This window comes from Artemia franciscana, chromosome 12, assembly GCF_032884065.1.
Source record: "Artemia franciscana chromosome 12, ASM3288406v1, whole genome shotgun sequence".
In the NCBI taxonomy this organism is placed as follows: domain Eukaryota; kingdom Metazoa; phylum Arthropoda; class Branchiopoda; order Anostraca; family Artemiidae; genus Artemia; species Artemia franciscana.
In genome coordinates this window covers 9,353,028-9,377,853 of record NC_088874.1, presented here as the reverse complement: position 1 = coordinate 9,377,853, position 24,826 = coordinate 9,353,028, and the positions used below count along the sequence as shown (strand labels likewise).

The following is a 24,826-nucleotide window of genomic DNA, read 5'->3' as shown; positions in this document are numbered from 1 at the left end:
GAAGTCTAAAAAGCTCCTCGTAGTCTCGCTGAGAAATTACAGAAGGTCTTCTGCTCAATCTGGTCACAACAATGGTTTCTCCAGTAATGGTATGACTCAGTTGTAATACCTGTCTTCAAGAAAGGCGACCGCACTGAATACAAAACTACAGAGGGATCTCACTAATGAGTATTGCAGGATAGATCTTTGCAATGGTCCAAATTCTGCAAAATCCGTAACGAAAGAACCCACACCAGCCAATCTGGTTTCCAAGCCGGCATGTGCTGTATTGACCAGCTCTTCACTCTGAGACAGATTTTGAGCATACAGCCAAGCATCAATACGTCACCGTCGTTGTCTTCGTCAACTTCATTGCGGCTTTCAATTCAGTCATCCGGGGAGGAATTTGGATGGCGATGGAAGAGGATTCTGTCCCACCTAAGATCATATGACTCATTCAGGCTAACTATTAACACAAAACAGCCTGTATCCAGGTGAACGGAGAACTTTCCCCGCTATTCTATATCGACTTAGGTGTGAGGCAATGGTATGTACTCTCTTCCGAACTATTCAGTTTATTGTAGATTGGGTAAAGAAAAAAAAAAGCTAAACTTCGAAGGAGTCAAGGTTAGCCTTGATATCAGTACCACCGACCTGGATTATGCCGATGATGTTGTTCTTCTTGGTGAATCTGTTGGCGAAGCCCAGAACATACTTCTGAAAGTCTCCAAAGTTGCTGCCCCAGCGAGGCTCAAGATTAATATTGACAAGACTAAAGCTATGTCTAATGCCTCGGATATAAACTCTACCCCTATAACCCTTGAACAAAGACAGATTGAAGTTGTCAATAAATTCAAGTACCTCGGATAGCACATCTACATCAACGGCGGAAGTAGCGAAGAAATCAAAAGTCGCATTGCATCAACTTCCGCTGTCTTTACACAACTTTGGAAGCCGCAATGGAAAAGGAAGGACATCCACCAGAAAACAAAATCTGTATTTATGATGCCCCAGTCCGATCAGTCTTACTGTATGGTTGTGAGACATGACCCTCAAAAGTCGCCATGGCACACACCATCAACACTTTTGATCACAGATGCCTGAGGAGATGGGGTTACGTCCCAGCGACCGAATCCCAGATACGATCATCCGCAAACGATGTGACCAGAAGTACGACATAAAAACTATCATTTGACGCCACCGCTTTTCCTGGTTCGGCCATGTTTGCCGAACACCGGCTGGGACTTTTACAAAACAAAGCCTATGCTGGAAACCAGCACCTGATTGGAGGAAATGACATGAAGGACAAGCCAAAACTTGGCTCAACACCGTCAGATCTGACCTCGAGCTGATTGGCGAGTTCCGGAGACATGGTCGCAGATGGAACACTTCATGACTCGAAATTATATACAGCTATAGAATTAAGAAAATTTTGAAGCGACATAGTACAGCTTAATAGAAGCCAAAAATTAAATTATCATCTGACAATTTTTTTTTCATTTGATAAGAATAATGGAACACCAGAAAAAAAGAAAGAAAAAATACGATAGGCCTATAGTAGATGGAATTCCATCTTTTTTCCCAGCAATCTTAAGACGAAAAAAGTGCCAATAAAGTATAAAACAAGATAGGGAACAATGTAGTAAAACAGAAGAAAGGTAGATTACTTTGGCGAAAGAATGGATGAAGACTGCAAGGGCATAGGATAAGACCAGAAGTAGAAATAATCCTAATTAAGACATCTCTAATATGTTTGAGAATGGCTGCAAAAGCCAAGTACGAAACTGCTACTGGTTAATACCCTGAAAATATGTTCTAGCTTTTGATATGCAGGTCCCTTCGTAACGCACCCTTTGCATATATCCATTTTATCATTTGTAAGGATAATAGTTCTTCTTCAACTTGATAGCATTTCAGAAATGGAATCAAAGGACCAAAGAGTATTTTAATTTTCCAAGAACTTTATTTTAATATATTATATCGGGAATAGAGTTAATGTTGAATATCCTCCATCTTTATTTGTAAAGGTTCTGGGAGAATTTGCACTTGGTAAATATATCCGTGCCTTTTAAGATCAATAGAATGGATTACATTAAGTGATCTTACACATACTGCAGGATCAGGGATGTTTGCTCTGCTTTTTATTCCAATTAAGAGTCGAACAAGGGAGAACATTATGCAGATCTAAGAACAAAGACAAGTAGGAATTAGTTAGAAATTGGAACACACTTTTTTCTTGAAATCAAACATTTCTAGTTGAAAACATAACTGGTTGACATTATTATGCTTAAAATTTTAAATTACTTATTAGAAAATCACAAAAACACATAGAATAGAAAAATTCAAATTCAATTTTTTTTTTAATTACAAAAAATTCATAAGAGAAACAACTAGTTATTTTATTCCTACCCCATTTTCACTAGCCTAATTTGAAGTGGAATAGACACTGATCTTTAAAATGAAGTTTTAAATATTATTACTGCATTAATTATTTTCTTAAGAGAAAGGTTAAATAGGTTTTATTTAAATGATCTTGTTATACATAAACATACTTATAAACTATATATACTGTACAGTATTTTCAGTATATATACAGTGTAAATGCAGTAGGAATAGCGACGTTCCCTCCTAAGACCTTGTAATTTTTGATTGAGAATTTCTCTGTGCCCTATTATAACCAAAAAATTAAACATTGATCAAAAACAAAAACATTTAGATTATGAACCAATTCAATTATGCAAGCAAACATATTGAAAAATAACCAAAATACCGAAAAATTGCTACATCTATTGATGCCTTACTTCCCAATAGTCTAACTCGTAGTGAAAATAGTTGTCGATCTTCAAGAAAAAAAATTATGATTATTATTTTTTTTAAGAGTTAAAAAACATTAGGTCAAATAACATTTTTTTAACTGTATAAAGTGACTGCTTAAATACTGTAGGGCCTAAAACGTTTTCTTTGCTTTTTGTTCTTTTTAAGAATTTTTAGTTTCTGATTTGATATTCTTATTATCTACAACAATCTTTAAAAAGACAATTGAGATAATGAGGCGTCTGTATGACATTGATTATGACCACTTAGATTTAATTGACCGTTCTCCGCAATTTTTGATTTTTCTTTGTTATTCAGTTGCTTTTGGAACAGAGCAAAAAAAATTAATGAAATTAAAAAGCAACATTAAAAATTCAAATAAAAACATTTTTTTTTTTTTAGAAACGATTCCCTCATTTTCAATAGCCTAATTTTTAGTGTAATTGACGGTAAACTTTAAAAGGATGTTAGAATAATAATACCTACCGGGCTTAACGCATTAATACAGACAAGATTGAGAATACCAGCAGTGACTGTCGTGACAATATCTTTGTTCCTAGCAGCCCACGAAAATTCTTCAACTTCAATTGACAAGACGTATAATATACACATCTTATACAAGACAACTCCTAACGCCAGGCTAATAAATAGAACAATCTGAAACAAAAATAAATTATATATATATATATATATATATATATATATATATATATATATATATACATATATATATACACACACACACACACACATATATATATATATATATATATATATATATATATATATATATATATATAATATATATATATATATATATATATATATATATATATATATATATATATATATATATATATATATATATATATATATATATATATATATATATATATATATATATATATATATATATATATATATATATCAATTGCCTCTCTAAAAGGCCTACTACGATCCTTTAGAGGCAATGAAGATAAAAAAAGAAAGAAAAAAAAATTAGAGAATTTGCTATTCAACATTTTCCCCCAGTCTAATTTAAGACAACCTGTTCGTATATATCATAAAGATCGAGTGTAGTAATGGCCAGCGTAGTAAAAATATCCCACTAACGTGAGGGAATATCTAATTTTTAAACTTGCATTTTAGCGAGGTGTCCGAAAACACATTCATAGCTTTACAACACAAAATCAAATCGTTCCTTTTTGTAAGATTCATTTGTTTATTCACTTTGTCTTACTATAATTTCCCATCTTTTTACATCAAATTTTTGAATATTTTCATGATGTAAATTTCTTCTTTAGGATAATAGTCTGTTCCAATAATCTATTAGAATCCAGTTAGGAAGTCTGGGGATAAATCTAATTATTTCACAAGAGGGAACCTGTATTTATCATAAGTATTAATTTCTAGCTATGTTTCTCAAAGGAATACTTTGTTTAAACTTTTTATATTAAACTAGTTTTCCTCAACTCGCCGACTTTTTATGTTCTATACTTCTGTCAGGTAAATTTGTCGGATTTGTGAACGACCTTTTCTGACCGTTTAAGAATGTTCAATTTCTCCCTAATTTACCAGTATGTGTACTTCCAAAGATAGAGCAATACTACAATGTCAAAATTCTCCTCTCTTTGATACTTCTTTTCCCAGTGTTCTTAATGTTTTTTTATATCGTCTAGTGACTGAAATCAGATACCCTGAATGTTATGAACCCTAATCATAGGTAAAAGGTGTTTCAAAACGCAGGAAAAGACATGTTATGCTTCTATATTTGGATGGAGTATCACACTAGTATTGAGCCATAAATTGAGCAGAAAAAAGAATAGAAAATAAACACAATATTTTACAAGACTTAATAGCGCAGGGGTTAGAACGTTTGCCTGTGACCATCCCAACTTAGGTTCTAGTCTTAGACAAGACAAATTTCAGTCTTAGAAAAGAAGTTTCAGAAGGCTAGAAAATAAAGAACAATAAATATGAAAACTATTAAAAATAAAAATCACTTTCAAAATTGACTAAAACTGGAAACTTTTTTTGGAAACAAGAGCTAAGAGCTCATATGCCACTTGTGACGAGGTCGGAAGAGCCAAGAGCTCATATGGTATGAGCTCTAGCAAAATTCTAAGAATCAATAGATTGCTTTAAAAGGAAAATCAGAGGCTTAATGCCGGTCAGGATTTAAAATAAGAGCTCTGAGTCATGAGGTCCTTTTAAATATTAAAATCCATTAAGATCCGATCACCCACTTGAAAGTTAAAAATACCTCAATTTTTCAAATTTTTCCTCTCCCTTCAGCCCCCCCCCCCAGATGGTCGAATGGGGGAAAACGACCGATCGAGTCAATTTGTGCAGCTCCTGACGCGCCTACCAGTTTTCATCATCCTAGCACGTCCAGAAGTACCAAACTTCACCAAAGAGAGCGGATCCAGTCCGGTTACGTCAATCACATATCTCCGACATTTATAAGCGTTTTCCAAAATTTCCGGTTTCCCTCTCCAATTTCCCCAATGTCAACAGATCTGGTCAAGATTTGAAGTAAGAGCTCTGATACATGAGTTCCTTCTAAATATTAAATTTCATTGAGATCCGGTCACCCGTTCTCAAGTTAAAAATACCTCAATTTTTCCGATTTTTCCAAATTAACAACCCCCAGCTCCCTCAAAGAGAACGGATCCGTACAAATTATGTCAATTTCGTATGTATAACTTGTGCTTATTCTTCCCATCAAGTTTCATTCCGATCTCTCCACTCTAAGCGTTTTCCAAGATTTCTGATTCCCCCCTCCAGCCCTCTATGTCCCCGGATCCGATTTGAAAATGGAGCATCTGAGACATAAGATTCTTCTATAAACCAATTTTCGTTAAGATCCGATCACCCATTCGTAAGATACCTCGATTTTCAAGTTTTCCAAGATTTCCAGTTTCCCCCTCCAACTCCCTTCAATGTCACCGGATCTGGTCAAGATTTAAAATGAGAATTCTAAAGGAAAATATCCTTCTAGATATTAAATTTCATTTAGATCTGATCACCCGTTCGTAAGTTATAAATACCTCATTTTTTCTAATTTTTCCAAACTACTCCTCCCCAACTCCACCAAAGAGAGCGGATTCGGTCCGGTTATGTCAGTCACCTATCTTGGACTTCTGCTTATTCTTTCCACCAAGTTTCATCCTGATCTCTCCGCTTTAAGCGTTTTCCAAAATTTCCGGTCCCCCTCCCCCTAATGACACTGGATACGGTCAGGATTAAAAATCAGAGATCTGAGTTTTGAGGTCTTTCTAAATGTGAAATCTCATTAAGATACGATCACTCTTTCGTAAGTCAAAAATATCTCATGTTTTCTAAGTTTTTAGAATTAACCCTCCCCCCCCCAACTCCCACTAAGAGAGCAGATCCGTTCCGGTTATGTCAGTCCCGCAACTAGGACTTGTGCTTGTTTTTCCCACCAAGTTTCATCCCGATCCCTCCACTCTAAGCGTTTTCCAAGATTTTAGGTTCCCCCCCCCCAAATTCCCCTTCACTGGACTGGTCGGGATTTAAGATAAAAACTCTGAGACACGATATCCTTCTTAACATCAAATTTCATGAGCATCCGATCATTCCTTCGTAAGTTAAAAATACCTCATTTTTTCTAATTTTTTAGAATTAACCCTCCCCCCAACTCCCCCAAAAGAGAGTGGATCCGTTCCGGTTATATCAATCATGTATCTAGGACTTGTGCTTATTTTTCCCACCTAGTTACATCCCGATTCCTCAATTCTAAGGGTTTCCCAAATATTAGGTTCCACGCTCAATTCCCCCCAACGTCACCAGATCCAGTCGGGATTCGAAATAAGAGTTCTGAGACACAACATTATTCCAAACTTCAAATTTCATTAAGATCAGATCACTCCTTCGTCAGTTAAAAATACCTCATTTTTTCTAATTTTCAAATTTTACCCCCCCCCCCCCCCAACTCCCCCAAACAGAGCAGATCCGTTCCGGTTATGTCAATCACGTATCTAGGACCTCTGCTCATTTTTCCCACCAAGTTTCATCCCGATCCCTCCATTCTAAGCGTTTTCCAAGATTTTAGGTTCCCTCTCCCAACTCCCCCCAATGTCACCGGATCTGGTGGAGATATAAAATAAGAGCTCTGAGACAAGATATACTTCCAAAAATCCAATTTCACTAAGATCCCATCCCCTGTTCCTAAGTTGAAAATACTTCATTTTTTTTTCGAATCAACCGACCCCCCCCCCCCCAGATGGTCAAATCGCAAAGAAGACTATTTCTAATTTAATCTGGCCCGGTCCTGATACGCCTGCCAAATTTCATCGTCCTAGCTTACCTGGAAGTACCTAAAGTAGCAAAACGGGGACAGACAGACCGACAGAATTTGCGATCGCTATATGTCACTTGGTTAATACCAAGTGCCATAAAAACTGGAGTTTTTTTACGAGTCTATGAATAAAAATGAAAACGTGTGGCTCAGAACGCAGTGCGTTTTACGTAGCCTCATCTTTTAACTCGGTTTTCTTCAATTCACTGACTTCTATGTATTTATAACTCAGGTTGATTTTATATCTATCTTATTCAAGTTCAACCCTTTTATATGTATCTTTGTATATATATATATATATATATATATATATATATATATATATATATATATATATATATATATATATATATATATATATATATATATATATATATATATATATATATATTTGCTATCCATTTGCAAATAAAACGAAAAACTAAAAAATATCTTTCGTGTCCTCGATTGAAAAAACAAAATAAAACTAAGATGCAATTTGTTTTGCTAAAAACATATCCAATATGCTCTTTTTCCTGTAAGGATTTGTAGTTATAATCGGCCTCGTCACTTACTTCGAAAAATTATATCCCTTCTACAAGCTTTATCAATAAAATCGTTTTCCTAATCTCTCAAATTAGATGTAAAACAAAATTTGAACATTGAATTTCGGTTTATATCAATTAAACCCCTTTTAAAATACGCTATTATTGATGAGATATTACTTGGGATATAGAAAATAATTTGCAGTATGTGCCTTGTATAACTTCATGTACTGCTCAATACGAGTAAAATTTCAGTCATTTTGCTAATCTGCAAATTAGATGTATAACAAAATTGATATTTTCAATTTTGGTAATTTATCTATTTAATTCATTTAGAGATGCGGCATTCTTCATGACCCAATACTTAGGCTATCTTAATTTGCATAGCTAAGGCATTGCGATAACGTCATTACATGGCCAACGTTAAAATAGTAGAACACTGACACAAATGAGAAAAAAAATCGTATGGGGCTTTCCTTTGTATGCATTCTTCGAGTTCATTTTTTTTTAATATTACGAGTGAAATCCTTCAAGCGAGCAGCTTACCATTAGCAGGACAGAAGCATAAGAGAAAAGTCGAGACGGAAATTTTGTCCTCCAGAAAGGAGCTTTTGGAGCAGGGTTACGTTGAATCCTTCGAAAAGCCTTTACAACATCCTAGAAAAAAAACATTTCTTTATGCAATATTTTTTTAACTAATGGTTTTTCAATACTTTTTGCAATCCACAGTAGAATTAAAACAACTACAAACTTAGCACCAATAACAGAGGCCAATTATAAACGTAAAGTTTCCTTCAAGAAAAATAAAGGCAGTAAAGCAGAAAATGTTTAGAGTTGAAAAGGCTGAAAATTTCTCCGCAGAAAGACAAGGCTCTTTTCCTTTTATTCAAGTCTAGGAACTTGCAACTAATTTCATTAACCCATACTAGTATAGCATTGGGGTATGGGGGGGGGGAAATAGCTTTATATTTGGTAACTTGAGTAACGCGACAACAGAAATTCAATTATAATTCCCGATTCTCGTCAATAGTTCACACACATCCAAAAAATTAACAAAGCCAAGAAACCAAATTACTGGACTGTAGTAAAGCAGCAAAACAAAATGAAACCATTTTAACCAAATGTGCGAGTTACATTCGCGATATATTTAAAGATTATACTCTAAAAAAACAGTTTTTATGGTAGTGAATGGTAAATAAAGATTTTTAGTTCTGAATATAGTTGTTTCTCTTGCATTCTCGTATATGGAAAAAAAGAGTGGTCTAAGAAGTTTTTTTACACAGTTGGTTCAATTTACGGGTACACGGTTAATATTTTACTTACTTTTTAAAGATTTATAAATTAATTATTCAGTTTGATTGTGATTGATCAATACTCGTAGATTATATAACTTAACAAAATAAAATTATAGTCAATCAGTAGGTTTTTTTTTAAACCAAATATTTTACCTTTCTCTATAGCGAAAGATACAGAGAAAAAGGTCCATATATGGGTTATAATTCAATTTTCGAGTAAAATCACTACTATATTCAGAAAGTAACAAGTGGTATGTTCACTTAATTCGTAACTCAGTCATGGAAGTATCTCCCAATTTACCATGAGACTTCCCTTCACCTTTCTACATAGGTGTCATGCTTTGATTTTATAACAGTCAAGTATAACATACTTCATTAGAGGACGACGTTCCTCATTGAGATCCCCTCCAATTTTAGAGATTTAAAAATTAAACGGAATGGCAAAAAATAAATTCAACTGAATAAAACATGCTCAAATAATCCCCTAATATTATGGTATAACGTTCTGAACATGATGCTTTTACTAATATAGATAGAAAGATCTATATTTCAATGATCTTTGTCTTGTTTTTGATGGGTTGTAAATCATTGAGACGAAATTTTGGAAAGCAGTGAGAAAATTATGTGAATCAAAGAAAGAGTCACTAGGAATTGATAGTCACTAAGGATAAATCATTAGAGTTAGCAACTCTGGGCGAAAGGCTCGAAATATATATATTTTTAATTATTTGAATAGTTCATATTTTATCCATTACCATCAAAAGCAATTTTCTTTATTTTTTTTTAATAATAATAACGATAAAAAAAAAAAAAAAGTGGTTCAACAACAAAAAAAGTCAAATTGAAAATGTCAAAATTGATTAAAACATCAAAAGAAACAAAATATATTAAAACACAACATAATTTGTACATAAATTATTTAGTGAGTATTCTCCCATATCCCTATTTAAAGAAATAAGCCAATTTTTTAAATAGAGATTTGGGGAGTACTAAATACTAAATACTTTATACGTAAATTTAATTAAAGTTATGAAACAAAATATATCACAATACCACACAATTTTTGTTACATCACAAAAGACAATACTAGTGAACTTGCTACTAAAAGGCCTTTGAAGTTCGATTCCAAAAAGGCAAGCACTGAAAGCATGCATTTAATTATAAGAAAAAAAAGAAAAGAAAAAAAAAAGTTTGTAATTTAAAGTTTGTAATTTAATCTAAGTTTCTCTTATATATTTTCATTTGTGCTATGCTGAGGACAACCATTGGACGCAGGGTCAAAATATTTATTTAAAGTTGGGAATTCCACTGTCACAGAAAAAGTTCCGCATTGTTCTACTTGTTGAATATTATGGAAAGACAGTGTGGTCTTCATCACTATTTACATCTAGCTTAGTAGGAAGATCAGAAAATATTATCAAGAGGCACAGAACTGAAGGTGGGAGGAGGGGCAGATACCTTTATGAGCATCCCTGCTTATGCTAGGAGGCATAATATTTCAATCTATGTAGAATAAATATACTCTTTTTTTTCGCTTGAAACTTTTTCATAACAATAATAAACACAGGACCTGATTACTAAATTGATTTTGAAGACGGGAATGGACCCAGATATATTTGTGATAAACTATGGTATGTCCCAGATAGCTACAGTAACTGTTGAAATTAAATAGTTCTGATAGAGTCATAAAGGACTTAGCCATTTTAATAAATTAATTATTTTTATTGTTGGCTGTTTCAGTGTTATTAAGAGAAGGAACTTACAGATTATTTTTCATTTACATGGTTTTGCATATAATTGTTTGATTTTATTTTAATAGTTGTGGTTTGAATTCTTTCCTTTTTTTAATGCCAAGGACACCTTATTTTTGCAGGTGAAATACCCGCGAAAATTTGTAGAATTATATTGTCGTTCTTCCCTTTTGTTACTGTCTGTAACTGCCAACTTTTTTTTTTAAATACCTTTTATTTTCAAGATTCATGTACAAGGAGAAGCAGCTACCAAGGCATATCGCAAACTTTTCTAAATTACCCTGCACACAAAGTGACTTATCTAAAACTGTTTTGACAAATGCTCTTTACGTACTCTTTTCAAATATCTTGCTTCCTCTTTTTCAAAATTTGAAGGGTGCTGATCTTCCCCTAAATCCCATCGTTGACGGATTCCAGCAAAATAGCGTTTCCAAAGCTTCAAATATAGTGCAGCTGAAAGGAAATACAACTGCAAGTTAGTTAGAATATTTAAGATAATAAAGGAATAAAATAAAAGTAAATGAAAATGACTCACATCAAGAAACAGTAAGCTGCATCCTTTTTAAAACTTCTTTCTTCCAGAACTGAGCAATAGACTTAGTGCTAAACTGACAAAGAAGGAAAGAGTCTAATAGGATCCTCATCAAAGCTCTTCTGTCAACTGAATCAAATACCTAATCTTTTATAGCATCATCAGTGATCAACCATTGGTAATCAATAGTTTTTTGAGTTAAAAAGCAACAAGGCAATTTTTGTGTTACTAACAGAAAAATTTACAAACATAGCTCAAAACATTTGAGTCTTTCGGTTCGTTATATCAACTCCAACTGCAAACAAATACTACTACTACAACTAATAACTCACCACAACACTTGAGCCAAGGAGAGCTACATATGCTACTCTTCCATCCTAATTTATCCTAAGACTCCCTCGTTACACTTGGCTAAAAAGTTCCCATTTCGTTTGCATATTTCTTCACGACATCCTCCTATTCCAACTGCTTTCTGTTTAGCCCAAGATTATTGGCCAGAAACAAACGGGATATTTTGTAATCATAAATTTAAATAACAAATATGGCTTACTAAATTAACAGCTTATTATTTACATTCAATAAGTAATAAAGTAAAATTAATAAGACAATGTTAGGTGGGTATACATTTTTCCTATTCAGTATAGCGACAGAGTTGTCATCAATGCAGTTTACGATTAATGATACTACAAGTACAACACTCTGATACACAATGATACTCGTAAATATGGCATCTTTCAAAGCAAAAAGTCTTTGCTGAAATGTTAGATTTGTGTGTTGATTTTATTACTTCTATGTACCCGAATGTTGGAATTTGTGTTACTGGTGATAAGAACAATCTAAGAATTGAAAGCTTCCTCAGAAGTCAAAGACTCAAGCAGATAGTAAAGTTTCCGACTACTAAAGGTAATACTAAACTCAATGTTATTTGTTAGAATATTATAACGAACCTTAAGACCTACCTCCCCTTGATGGTAGCTACCACTAAATGATAAAGTGGGCCCCAATACCTTTGTAGAAAGTAAAATATGTAGTTGAGAAAGTTTCCTAACGACCTCTTTTGACAGGGGTCTCTTGGAATTTGGAAATTAGATTACATCCAAGTCCTGGGATGAGGTAGTAATTTTAGAGTCCTCTGATGAAAAAGCTAAATTTCTGCAAGATAAATTAAGAAATAAATATGAAGATTGCTTTCCTGGGAAAACTTCCAAGTGGTGCAACACAGATCGTCCTTATATAACCCAAGAAATTAAAGATTTGATTCAGTATAAAAGTCAACTAAGAAAAAAAAAGGAAAATAGGAAATGCTAATATGCTCCAAAACAAAATACATAAAATGACAAGAAAAACTGCAGCTGAGTTTTACCACAAAAAAATTGATAACCTTTTTGAATCAAAGCCTAGCATGTGGTGTAAGGAAATAAAACGAATTTGTGGAAAATCCCCTAGTGGTGTTGATTTTTGTTCGGATTCTAATGATGAAAAAGTTGCTAACCAGTTAAATGGTCATTTGGCCAAAATAATCTAGTCTTTGCCGCCTCTTGATGTAAATAAAACTACCCAAGAGTATCAGAAAATACCACATGGTGACATACCTTTACCTACTATTTCTGAGGATCAAGTTTTTAGTAAAATAAAGAAACTCAAACGAACTAGTATAACTCCCGTTGATATTCTGATTGAACTTATAAAAGCATTTCCTGACAAATTGGCTAAGCCACTAATGCAAATTTTTAATTGAATTTCAACTTCTTCAGTTTACAGACAGATATGGAAAACAGGGTATGTTACTCCAATCCCTGAAAAAGATAATGAACTTAATTTCAACGGTGTGAGACCAATCACTTTGACTCCCTTGTTCAGCAAAATGTACAAAAGCTTTGTAGCAAATTGGCTAAAAGCAGAAGTTGAACCCCTCCTTGATCCTCATCAGTACAGTAACAGAAAGAATACATCCCATTATCTAGTCAGTCTTTTACATTTAATTTTTAAGCATGTTGATGAGCCTGGTAAATGGCTAAACTTAATAACAATTGATTTTAAAAAGGGTTTCGATCTGATTAATCATAACATTTTAATTTCTAGGCTTTTAATTGATTTTAGAGTGAACCCTGCTGTTGTGAAAATCATTCCGAGTTTTTTAATAAATAAGTTCCAAATTTTAAAATTTAAGAAGTCTTTCTCTGAACCTGAGACAGTTTTTGTGGTGTACCTCAAGGTACCATCTTGGGTCCTATTCTTTTTCTAGTTATGATTAATAATATTTTGTGAAGTCTGTTGGAAATATGTTGATGACCTTACCCTTGGAGAAATTTGTGAAGCAAATGAGTGTAGCAAAGCTCAAATTTTAATTGATGATGTGAAGACTAAAGCTTCTGTTTCAAATATGACAGTAAATGTAAGTAAATCTTCTATTTTAACTATTTCTTTTTTTCTGAACCTAATTTCCTACCACCTATCTCTGATTCTCTGAAAGTCAGTAAGGTTAAACTCTTGGGACTTATTATAACCAGTGATTTAAAATGGGAAGCAGACACAACTAGTCTAGTAAAAAGGGCTAATGCTGAGGCTGCAGATGCTCAAGTTTATGTCCAAACATAGCGCCCCTCCAGATCACCTCTGAATATTTACATCTTTTGTTCACCCAATTCTGGAATATGTAGCTCCTGTATGGCATTTTGGACTGATGGCTGAGCAAAGCATCAGACTCAAAAGAGTTCAGAAAAGAGCTCTAATGATAGTTTCAAAGCAGGCAGAAATGTCATATAAAGAGCTGCTGACAAAGTTTAAAATGTAAACTCTGGAAAAAAGAAGAGAGAAACTCTGTATGGATTTCGGAAGAAAATCTTTGATCCACCCAATCCACAAAACCCTTCTCCCCCCTCAATGCACAACAAAATGACTCCTGTGCAGGGTTGCAGTGCCTGTTGACAAACTTTAGCTGGTACACTGTGCCCACCAGCGGCTAGCAAAGAGTTTTATGCCTAGTTTTGTAAAAATGTATAATGAAAATCAGAAAGATTGATAGGTATTTTGTTTTTGTTTTTTTTTGTGTTGCTTTTTAGTGTGACTATACCAAGGAAATTTGGCAGTACCATGAAAGTTTTGGTGAAAATAAAATTTTATCTATCTATCTATCTATCTACAAGTGCTGCATCACAAGCAAATTGTGAAGTTCCATAAGGACTTGTTTTGGGACCGCTTTTATTTGTTGATAAACTAAGATTTCATTTTCCTGTTACAATTCTTTCTAGATTTTCAGACGAAACAGTAATAACAATTGCAGAGGTGAACCTTCTAAGTCTTGTAGTTTGCACAAATGATATCCTGAAATACCTGAATACATTAACTAGTCTCAGTTTTTTTTGGTGTTACTGTTAGTTAACTAATTATGATTTTTAGCCATAACGGTGTAGAGATAAATTCTTTTAATAGTATTTGCTTTGGTGGTACTATTATTAATCAAGTTTTTGAAATGAAGTTTTTAGGATTTTTGTTGATTGTAATTTGAATTGGAAGAAATGTAGTGGAATTATATCATCCAAAGTTGCGTTCGAATCGACTCGAAAAAGTCAACTTAAAAGTTGACTTTTTTCTCTGCTGCCGTTTTATTTAGTAAAAAGTTGACCTAGAAAGTCAACACAGAATTGCGAATCGAACGCTTCAATGGCAAAAAATTTAGAAATATGAAATCGTTTAGTCTAAAGAAAAGACAAAGAAATTGTTAATAGTGAAAATAATCTTAGCTTTTCAGTAACCTGTAAGTAATCTTTTGCATTATCCTTAGGATTTAAAGGGTTTTTGGTGTTCTAGGCCTATCTTGCATAGGCTAAGCTTAATAAGGAATGAGAAGAAAATTTTTATGTTGTTAAAAACGTTGATTCTCAGGAAGGCAGCTATCACATTGGTGAGTTATTCAAATATTACCAAATCTAACAGGCCTAGTTTCTAAACCAACCTATAATTTTTAGTTGAAAAAAACTAAAAATTATAGGTTGGTTTGTAACTTTATATTATAGGTTAGTTAAAAACTAAAAATTATTGGCTTCTTTTCCCAGTAAAATTGGTGCAAACAGTATTACTGGCTTTCAAATAAAGTGAATATACCACTCTACGCCCATTTTTATCCTCTTTACAAATATAATAATTGCTTCTACCACAAATTCAGATTTAAGCACTTTTTGACCTCTTAAAAATGACCTATATGTGGGGTCATTACAAATCTGTAATAGCTTAGAAACAAATTTGGACTATATATTTGTACATCAGGGGGTGGGGGTAAAGCATAGCATATATTAAATATGTAAACTAACCATTGGTGTATTTTTTTTATGTGTTTGTGCTGTTGCACTGGTGATTTCTCTTCTTGTTAAAATTCAATGTGCACAAATACATAAAAAAAATACAGCAAAGGTTAGTTTACTTATTTAATATATGCTATGCTTTACCCCCACCCCCCTGATGTGCAAATATATAGCCCAAATTTGTTTCTAAACTATTACAGATTTTTTATACCCCATATTTAGGTCATTTTTAAGAGGCCAAAAAATGTTTAAATCTGAATTTGCAGTAAAAGCGATTATTATATATGTAAACAGCATTAAAACAGGCATCAAGTGGTATATTCACTTTATATGAAAGCCAGCAATACTGTTTGCACCAATTTTACCTTTTTCCCTAGTTATATAGTCTATATTCATTGAGATTGCTGTTTAAACTGGATTTTTAACATAAAGTAGGGGCAAAATTTTACTTTGGCTACTTTTGACTATCTTTGAAAGAGGTTAGGTTAGGAAAATGAAACTTTCAGGGATGTGTCTGCAGGCTGAAGTATGTCCCAGGAAAGTATTTTGAAGTACCTACCTCCATTTCTTTTCCCTCTAAATGGTCCTGAAATTTTGGGTTATCAGTTTCTTTTTCTCTGGCTTTAGTTCTGAAAAGACAATTCCTGTTGATTTGCCATACTGTTGTTGCCATAACACTGGGTTTTCTAAATTTAGAAATAATCTTTTATGCCACCTCACTATAGGTTAAATATTTGGCAGATATTATTTATTCTCCATGAATTTTTTTTTATTGGATTTCATATGATGTCAGTTGCTTTCTGTTAAACATACATTTATTTTTAAAAATCAAGCTTCTTTTGAGAAAAAATTTGAATTATTTTTCTTTTTACATGTTGTATAAGATGTAAAGGAATGCCTGACCCTTCATTTCATAGATTTAACTAAAAGTCTTTGAGGCATCTTATATCAAAATACATCTGACACATTTTGATGGTTTTTATGGCACTTGCTATTAACCAAGTGACATATAGCAATTGCAAATTCTGTTGGTCCTGGTTTTGCTACTTTAGGCACTTTCAGGTAAGCTAGGACAATAAAATTTGGCAGGCATATCAGGGACTAGACTTAATTCAGAAAAAAATAGAAAAAAGGAGGTATTTTTAAATTACAAATGGGTGATGGGATCTTAGTGAAATTTGATGTTTGGAAGAATGTTGTGTCTCAGAGCTCTTATTTTAAATCCACACCAGATCTGGTGACATTGGGGGAGTTGGAGGGGGGAACCTAAAATCTTGGAAAATTGCTTTGAGTGGAGGGAATGAAACTTGGTGGGATAAATAAGCAGAATTCCTAGGTATATGATTGAAACAAACGGAACGGATCTGCTCTGTCTGGGGGAGTGAGAGTTAATTCTGAAAAATTAGAAAAAATGAGGTATTTTTAACTTATGAAGGAGTAATCGGATCTTAATGAAATTTTATATTTAGAAGGACCTTGTAACTTAGATCTCTTAATTTAAATCCCAACCGGATCCAGAGTCATTTGGGGCAGGGGAGGAGTTGAGGAAACCCCAAATCTTGTTAAACACTTAAAGCAGAGAGGTCAGGATGAAACTTGGTGGTAAGAATAAAAACAAGTCCAAGATACATGACTGACATAACCAGAACAAATCCGCTCTGGATCTGGTGACATATGGGGGAGTTGGGGAACCCAAAATCTTGGAAAACGCTTAGAGTGGAGGGATTTGGATGAAACTTGGTGGGAAAAATAAGCAGAAATCCTAGATATGTGATTGAAACAACCGGAACGGATCTGCTCTGTTTGGAGGATATTGGGGGAGGGAGAGTTAATTCTGAAAAATTAGAAAAAATGAGGTATTTTTAACTTATGAAGGAGTGATCGGATCTTAATGAAATTTTATATTTAGAAGGACCTTGTAACTCAGATCTCTTAATTTAAATCCCAACCGAATCCAGAGTCATTAGGGGGGGAGGAGTTGAGGGAACCGAAAATCTTGGGAAAAAATTGTCTTCAAATGTGCCAAGTTTAAAAAGTTCTGTTAATATTCTTCTTGCTGATCAGTATAATTGTTTTTAAAATTCCTTCTGTTTAAAACATTTTAGAGAGATTCTAAGCCAACCATGGGTATATTGCTGTCACAAATGATTTTGCTCAAATGAGCTGGTGGAAAACAAATAGAACATACAATTTTTCTTTTTTTATTATTTCAAGACTAGAATATCACAAAACTAAGCATTCATATTGCTAATTGTATTTTAAGTAAATACAATCCCTGATGGAGTTTTGTTGATACCTGTCTTAAAATTTATTTGTCTAAATACAATACATATTGTTTATGGGACAGCAGTGAAAAATGGCAGCAAATATGACTTGAGTTGTTTTGTTGTTTTTTTTATTTTCTTTTTTCAAATAATTTTTGTTCTCTGGTCACATTTGTGTTCCTTCCTAAGTGGCTGGTACTCTATGTTTAAAATCCTTTATTCAAAGGGCACAGGCTTAATTCATGGCACTACCAGACTAGAATCGTCATTGAACACGCGTTCGGTTTGTTGAAGGCACGATTTAGAAAGCTTCATTTAGTTGATACTGAAATAGCCTTCATTCCATATGTGATTACAGCAGCATGTGTACTTCACAACATTTGCGAGACCGAAGGTGATCGTCTTGAAGATACCATCCAGGCAAACAGTCAATGTGACGACAGTAGCGATACTCCTGCTACTAGTATAGCTGCAGCTAACCAGCCTCAATCTCAAAGGACCTCCCGAGGGGTTGCAAAAAGGGAAGCAATCGCAAGAGCGATTGCTTCCCTTTTTGTGAATTTTTTAAATTTTTACTATTAAAATGTTCAATTATAATAAAATAACAACAAAAAAGATACATGTTCAAATAGCAGTGATAAAGTCAAGATGCACAAAAGAAATGAGACCATTACGAAGCCTCCCTAGTGGAAGACAACAAATAGAAACTATGTTTATGAGGAAGCATTGACAGAAAGGATTTCATCAGTGCAAACTGTCTACAGCAATGATATTCTTTTCTTCAATTCTGCTTCCTCACGAAGTCGTTTCTCTTTGTTCTCTTCCACTGTCACTAATCTATCCATAAATCCAAGAAACTTTGATGATGCTGCTTCTCGTTTGGAACCATCTTCTTCGAGGATCTTGACAATATTCTCTCTGTATGCTCTAGTTTCTTCCCTCCACTTTTCTTCCTCCATCTGCCTGTTTTTCCCAGCTCCAAATTTGCCAGGAAGGAGCTTCCTTTTGGGGGTGGATGACTCCTCACTTTCGTCGTCCGAGATGCTGATTGTGCGGGTTCGCACAAACTTCTTCTTAGCATATTCGAAGTCGAACTTCTTTGTTGTGTCGACAACCGTTACAGGGTTCACAGAATGTTTGTCTCCAACAATTTCCTCTATGGCATCATGCCAAACAGACTTTTCCATGGGAGGAGCACCAGTCTTCCTTGTATTGTCCACCCACTCTTTGTACTTCTTGAGCAGATTCGACCATTTATCATGGCATTTTTTTCCCGGGTCGGTTCCTAAATTGAAGCCTCCACGCTCCATTTCGTCAGCCACTTTTCTCCATAGCATACTACCTTTCACTCGTTTCGATTTTAAATCACTTTTAAACTCATCCGCGCCAAGAATTGCCAGTAGTTTTCTGGTAGCGTTTTCATTAGCTTCGTAATCTTTTCGCTTGCCATGCGCTGCCCAGACTTCGACTGGCTTGTCACAAGGTGATACTAGCTTGATAATGGCTGGCTTGTCACTGGCTGATGCTGGCTTGTCAGTAGCTGACGCTGGCATGTCAATGGCTGGCTCGCTGTCGATGCTGGGAATCATGTCCAAACTTTCTTGCGCTTCAGCCAGGGCGCGAAGATCTTCCGGAAGTTGCTGAAAAGTCTCTCGCACTTGGTTTTCGGTAAAACCATAGTATTCCTCACCTGAAAGGACAAAGAAGTCAGATGCAGGGTTACTCAAACAGTCAGAGGCGTCACTATTGGGGGGGGGGCGCATCCCCCAAAGGACTTGAGAAGCTAATTATTGATATGACACATGTTTATTTGACCCCATCTTTGGTCATTAAAAGGTCTTACTTTTTTGACGCCAAAATCCCAACACTCTTTTAATGGTTTTTTGTTTTTGCAGAGTTCGAAATTATCCTGCAGGACACTGGTAGTTCTCCACTAAGATTCTGTAGTTCTTTTGAAAAAGAGTTGATATTTTTCTTTAGTATTTTTAATAGCGTTTCCTTCTCAAAAATTGGCGCTGGTCTTCTAACAAGAACCTAGAAATACCCATCAAAATATACCGAATCTTACAACTTTGAACGCTTATTTGTCAACCAGAGGCTATCTCTGACTTAAAAGGACTGTATATACAAATTCAGTGTCTTTTCAAAAAGGAAAACCGATCGAGCTAAAATAATATTTTTTTTTGCAAAAAAAAGACAAAATCTTACAAATAACAAAGACCATAACAATCCACTCCTATCAAACTTAAAACTGAAGGGATTGCTTCCCCTATTGATTATTCTGTAATTACGTTCGATGTATAAGGCTATTTTATAATTATAACTCTCTTAATTTAGCAGCGTAGATTAATGAGCGCAAAAATACAATACTTCTAATTCTAACAAACAAAGTTAAGACGAATTCTAGGATTAGGATTTTGAGAAAGATCACCTTTCCAACTGATTCCATCTTTTTATCAGGGTGCTTTACATAATACCTGATTCTAGGAATAGCAAGTACAAAGTATATGATAAGCTGTAAGATACGAAATAATAAAGTGTTACTTAAGTCAATATTCCTGTTTGTTGACTCAGGCTGAAATTGTTGAGTTTCTTGGCTGAGGAGTGGAGGCAATAGATAAAGCAGAAGTGCTTGGATGAGTGGTAAATTCCTTTAATGAGGGATAAGGAAAAAAAGATAATAGATTAAAAATATAAAGGGTTTGATTTCTTTTAAAAAGCGAAATAAAGCATAAACAACAATTTTACAGAGAATTAAATGAATTTAAGGTTGAGAACCCTTGATTTTATTTTAACTTTACAATTACAAGAAGCCTGGTCTGTTGCAACGACTTTCCCTGTGAACATGAAAGCTATCACACAAAAAGACGGCAACAGCATTCAGGCTTACACAAAATTCATCGAATTACTTACTGCTCATTCTTACAGTTCAACCTACAAAAAACGACGTCAATCGATTGGAGACAAAAGATATGTAAAGAATAAAAGAAAAGAAAAAAGAGAACAAAACTGAAAGTTAAAACCAACCATAGATGGAGAGGACCAAATCAATAGTAATTTGCAAATTAAATGCCTAAATGGGCAATTTTCTCTCTCACCAAACATAAAGAATTATTACAAAAAGAAGAAAAAACATTGGAGGGACACAAAAGGAGTTTTTAGATAGTTTTAATAATAGAAAACAGTTGAAAATTAGGATTATATTAAATCTTAAACAAATAACAAGAGCTAAGAGCTCATATGGCACTTGTGATGAGGGAAGAAGAGCCAAGAGCTCATATGGTATGAGCTCTAACAAAATTCTAAGAATCAATAGATTAATTTAAAAGGAAAATCAGAGGCTTAATGCCAGTTAGAATTTAAAATAAGAGCTCTGAGTTACAATGTCCTTCGAAATATAAAAATTCATTAAGATCCAATCACCCACTTCTAAGTTATAAATACCTCATTTTTTCTATTCTTCCTCTCCCTTTAACCCCCCAGATGGTCGAATCTGGAAAAACGACTTTATCAAGTCAATTTGTGCTGCTTCTCGGCAGTTTTTGGCAAAAATAATTAAAGGCATGTTGGAATAGGTGTGTCCTGATATACTCCTGCCTGCAAGTTTTCTTCTGATCTGGCTGTCCAGTAAGCTTCAGGAGATTACTTGACAGCCAGACCAGAGGAAACCTCAAACAGTAGAGCACCAGACTTTTAGAGATTTTCATGTGGATTAGAACAGAAAAGCTGGAAAAAAAATCTTAGGGTGTTTCAGTTCTAGAGAAACTAGCCTAGGAAAATGTATTAGAAATCACAATTCCTTCCCCTCCACCACTTCAAGAAAATCCTATAAATAGAAAAAAAACAGACGTTGATTTGATTTTTGGAGGTAGGGAGGAGGCGTGATATCTGTTATAGTTTGATAGATGATATCTGTTATAGCTAGATCATTTTTTTTTAGCTTTACTCATCTGACTTGCATGAAACTCTCCTATACAGGGGATTATATTTTTCCTCAGTAGGAGATCCCCTCTTGGCAGGAAAATCTCCAGAAAGTGTTGTGCTCAATTGTCAAATGTTGAAGATGACAACAGTAGCACCAAGGTAAGAGACTGCAACAGTGGTATAGACTGCTGTATACTGTAGGCTACTACTTAGCTCGAAAAACAGCACTGCTCAAGCAGTCAACCACAAACCCCTGATTTTTGGATATTCTATGCCAAACACTGGATATATCTAACATTTGGCATAGCCTATGCCTAACACTTGACAACCTATACCTGCATACTTCTTGGTTGACAACCAGGGCTGCATACTTCTCCACTGCTTAACTAGGACCCCCTAGCAATATTGACTAGAAATGAGTAACAGAAAAAATGAAATTTAGGCTAAATGGCAATCAGGAACTGGATACAGGCTAAAGGGGGCCAAAAAACAGGGCTGTATGATTGGAGTTAAAAGAAGTTGGTGATTTTATTGTGGAATAAACACTTCCCTGGCTAGTTTAGGACTTGTAATTAATGAACCTACTGAAACTCACTGTTTCATTACTAATCTATTTTTTAAATGTTATATAATCCACAAGCACTGATTTTCCACAATTAAGTTAGATTTATAAATTTTACAATATTATACTGTTTTCTTCTTCTTTGATGCCAAATTTTCAATTAAAGTATGTGTTTTTGTTCATTTTTGACAAAATAATGTATGTTTTTCACTGCCAAAATTTGTTAGGCTAGGCAAGGTCAAAAAATGCTTAAATTTAAAGTAGCAATATAAGCAATTATTATATCTGTAAAGAACATACAAAAAGGCATCAAGTAGTATATTCACTTTATTTTTAAGTCAAAATATGAAAAAACAAAAAATTTACTCCTGACTTGCCTAATTTGCTAATATATAGCCCAAATTATATATTTTAAATGTATTTTGCCACCTTTTAGCCTACTTATTTTTCCAGTTCTTGTTTTGCCACAGTTGCTTCAATTATCAGGTACTATGGTTGAGGTATAGATTGGCAGAATCAATAGGAAATATGCAATTTCAGCCTTAGATTTCCATATTAGGAGGGTTGGTGCTAAAGTAAAGCAGAGCTGCATACTTCTCTAGTGCTTAAGTATGACCCCTTAGCAATATTGACAAGAAATGAGTAACAGAAAAAAAAAATGCAATTTGGACTAAATGGCAATCAGGAACTGGATACAGGCTAAAGGGGGCCAAAAACAGGGCTGTATAATTGGAGTTCAAAGAACTCCAATTATACAGTGATTTTAAAAAAATCACTGTATATAAGTGATTTTTTAGTGAACTAAACGCTTCCCTTGCTAATTTAGGACTTTAAATTGATTAGCCTACTGGAATTTACCTATCCTATGCAATTGAAATATTTTACCTTTTCAGAGCATTAAGACAATCCATCACAATAAAAAAAAAAATATCCAAGGCATCTTGAATGGAATGACTAAAAGAAGACAAATGAAAATCACAATTTGCAATCTAACAATTAAACTTCTGGCCACACAAATTGTATTAGGATACCCAATAATAATTGCTCCAGTAGCTTAGCAGTAACTTTAACTAATATTACAATAGCTTTATAAGTTTTTTCTTAACCATTTTATTATCTACCTATCCCCCCACCCAGTAAAAGAAAAAACCCACCCACCCACACAAGAAAAAAGCCAGCTTTAACTAGGGTAATAACATAGTATTTAAGTCTAATTTAGTGCAACCTACCCAACAACAAAAATCTGGCTCAATAACTCACCACACTGGTACACAAAAGTGGTGCCTTCATCCTGGATCCATCTGAACACATACTCCATGATTACCTATAATTGAAACTTTTGCCCTCTTTCCGAGTTAACTTGAGACAAAAGTACAAAATGTAAAAGTTGTTAAAAGTCAACTTTTCATTAACTTTCAGTCAACTTTTACAAATCGAACGCTAAAAGTTAACTCGGAATCACAAATAAAACGTCAGAATGCTGGTTTCAGTCAACTTGGAATGTGATTCAAACGCAACTCAAGTCAGCAAGAAAAAAAAAAGTTATCAATGTGGAAACCCTTTCTACCTTCAAGGTGAATTTACTCCTCCTAGTTACTAGGAGGAACTCACCTTTATAAGCAGATAACTTTAAATTCATTTCATAAGTTTTAATGTTAGCTCTTATTTTCAGTGGGAAAAACTTTTTTTTATTTGAAATCTGATCAAATTGTAAATAATGCCTAGAAATCCCTTCCTCCCTTGTGCAAAATTTCTCTAGGCTATGTTAAGTAGTCTATCTGTCAAAAAAAAATATTCCTCTCCTCTCAGTAAATTCTAATTGGAGTCAGTAAGCTACTTTTTTGTAAGTTTCCATTTCTCTTAAATATTTCATATAACATTGATATTAAATAACAATGTACAATTATAGGCTACATTGTTTATTTACAAAATCTTTTTGTCCTAGATGAGATGTTTTTTTTTATCAAACCTAGACAGTTGACCAAAAAGAACATTCTTTGGCAATATGTCATCCTTCATCCATACAATAGCCCTAGCCCATCTAATACTTTTTCATTATTTCCTTAAAGAGCAGGATTGAAATCTAAACCCATAGCCTATGAATCATGTCCTAAATAGGGACTGAATTAACAATGCTAAGCAAGGATACATTTAAATTATTTTCTTATTTTCATTAGTCATAACAGTAAACCGTTACTTTGAAAAAAAAATAGTAAAGATTTTTAAACAGATCCTGAAACTTCTATATGTAACCTAAACCTAAGCTGGCAAAGGCTAGCCTATCACAAACAATCCTTGCAAAAAAATCATACTGGCTGATCTATCTTTAAGGGGATTAGGCCAGCTTGTTTTAAAAATGATAGAAAAAATAAATCCAAGAATAAGCAAAGAATTTAAGGCCAGACTACCTGAACTAGCCCAATATTATACTACATCCGACAATAGACCACGCTGACTTCTTTATTATTTTATGTTCCTTTCTTTCTTAATCAGTATTTGTTATTTTATTTAAGATTTAATAAAGATGGCACTTCAAATAAGGACAAATTCAAGGAAACA

At 34.0% G+C, this 24,826-nt stretch overlaps 2 protein-coding genes across 5 annotated transcripts in view; both read right to left on the bottom strand.

Moving 5' to 3' along the window:
• Positions 1 to 24,826, bottom strand: part of LOC136033648 (anoctamin-1-like) — a 69,173-nt gene that overhangs the window by 44,164 nt on the left and 183 nt on the right. For 3 of the 4 annotated variants that reach the window (XR_010618985.1, XM_065714467.1, XM_065714466.1), the window contains exons 2-3: positions 11,019 to 11,137; positions 8,185 to 8,295 (exon numbers count right to left, since the gene is read on the bottom strand). Coding sequence is in view for 3 of the 4 variants with exons in the window: in XM_065714467.1 (XP_065570539.1) it covers positions 8,185 to 8,295; positions 11,019 to 11,137 (230 nt within the window). In the remaining variant the exon portion in view is untranslated. The remainder of the gene's footprint in view (positions 1 to 8,184; positions 8,296 to 11,018; positions 11,138 to 24,826) is intronic. The other variant, XM_065714468.1, reaches the window with a different exon arrangement.
• LOC136033644 (uncharacterized) lies at positions 18,339 to 23,671 on the bottom strand. Its single transcript, XM_065714460.1, has 2 exons — positions 23,528 to 23,671; positions 18,339 to 19,471 (listed from the first exon to the last, which is right to left on the bottom strand). The coding sequence occupies exons 1-2, from the start codon at positions 23,583 to 23,585 to the stop codon at positions 18,540 to 18,542; spliced, it is 990 nt and encodes a 329-aa protein (XP_065570532.1). The 5' UTR covers positions 23,586 to 23,671; the 3' UTR covers positions 18,339 to 18,539.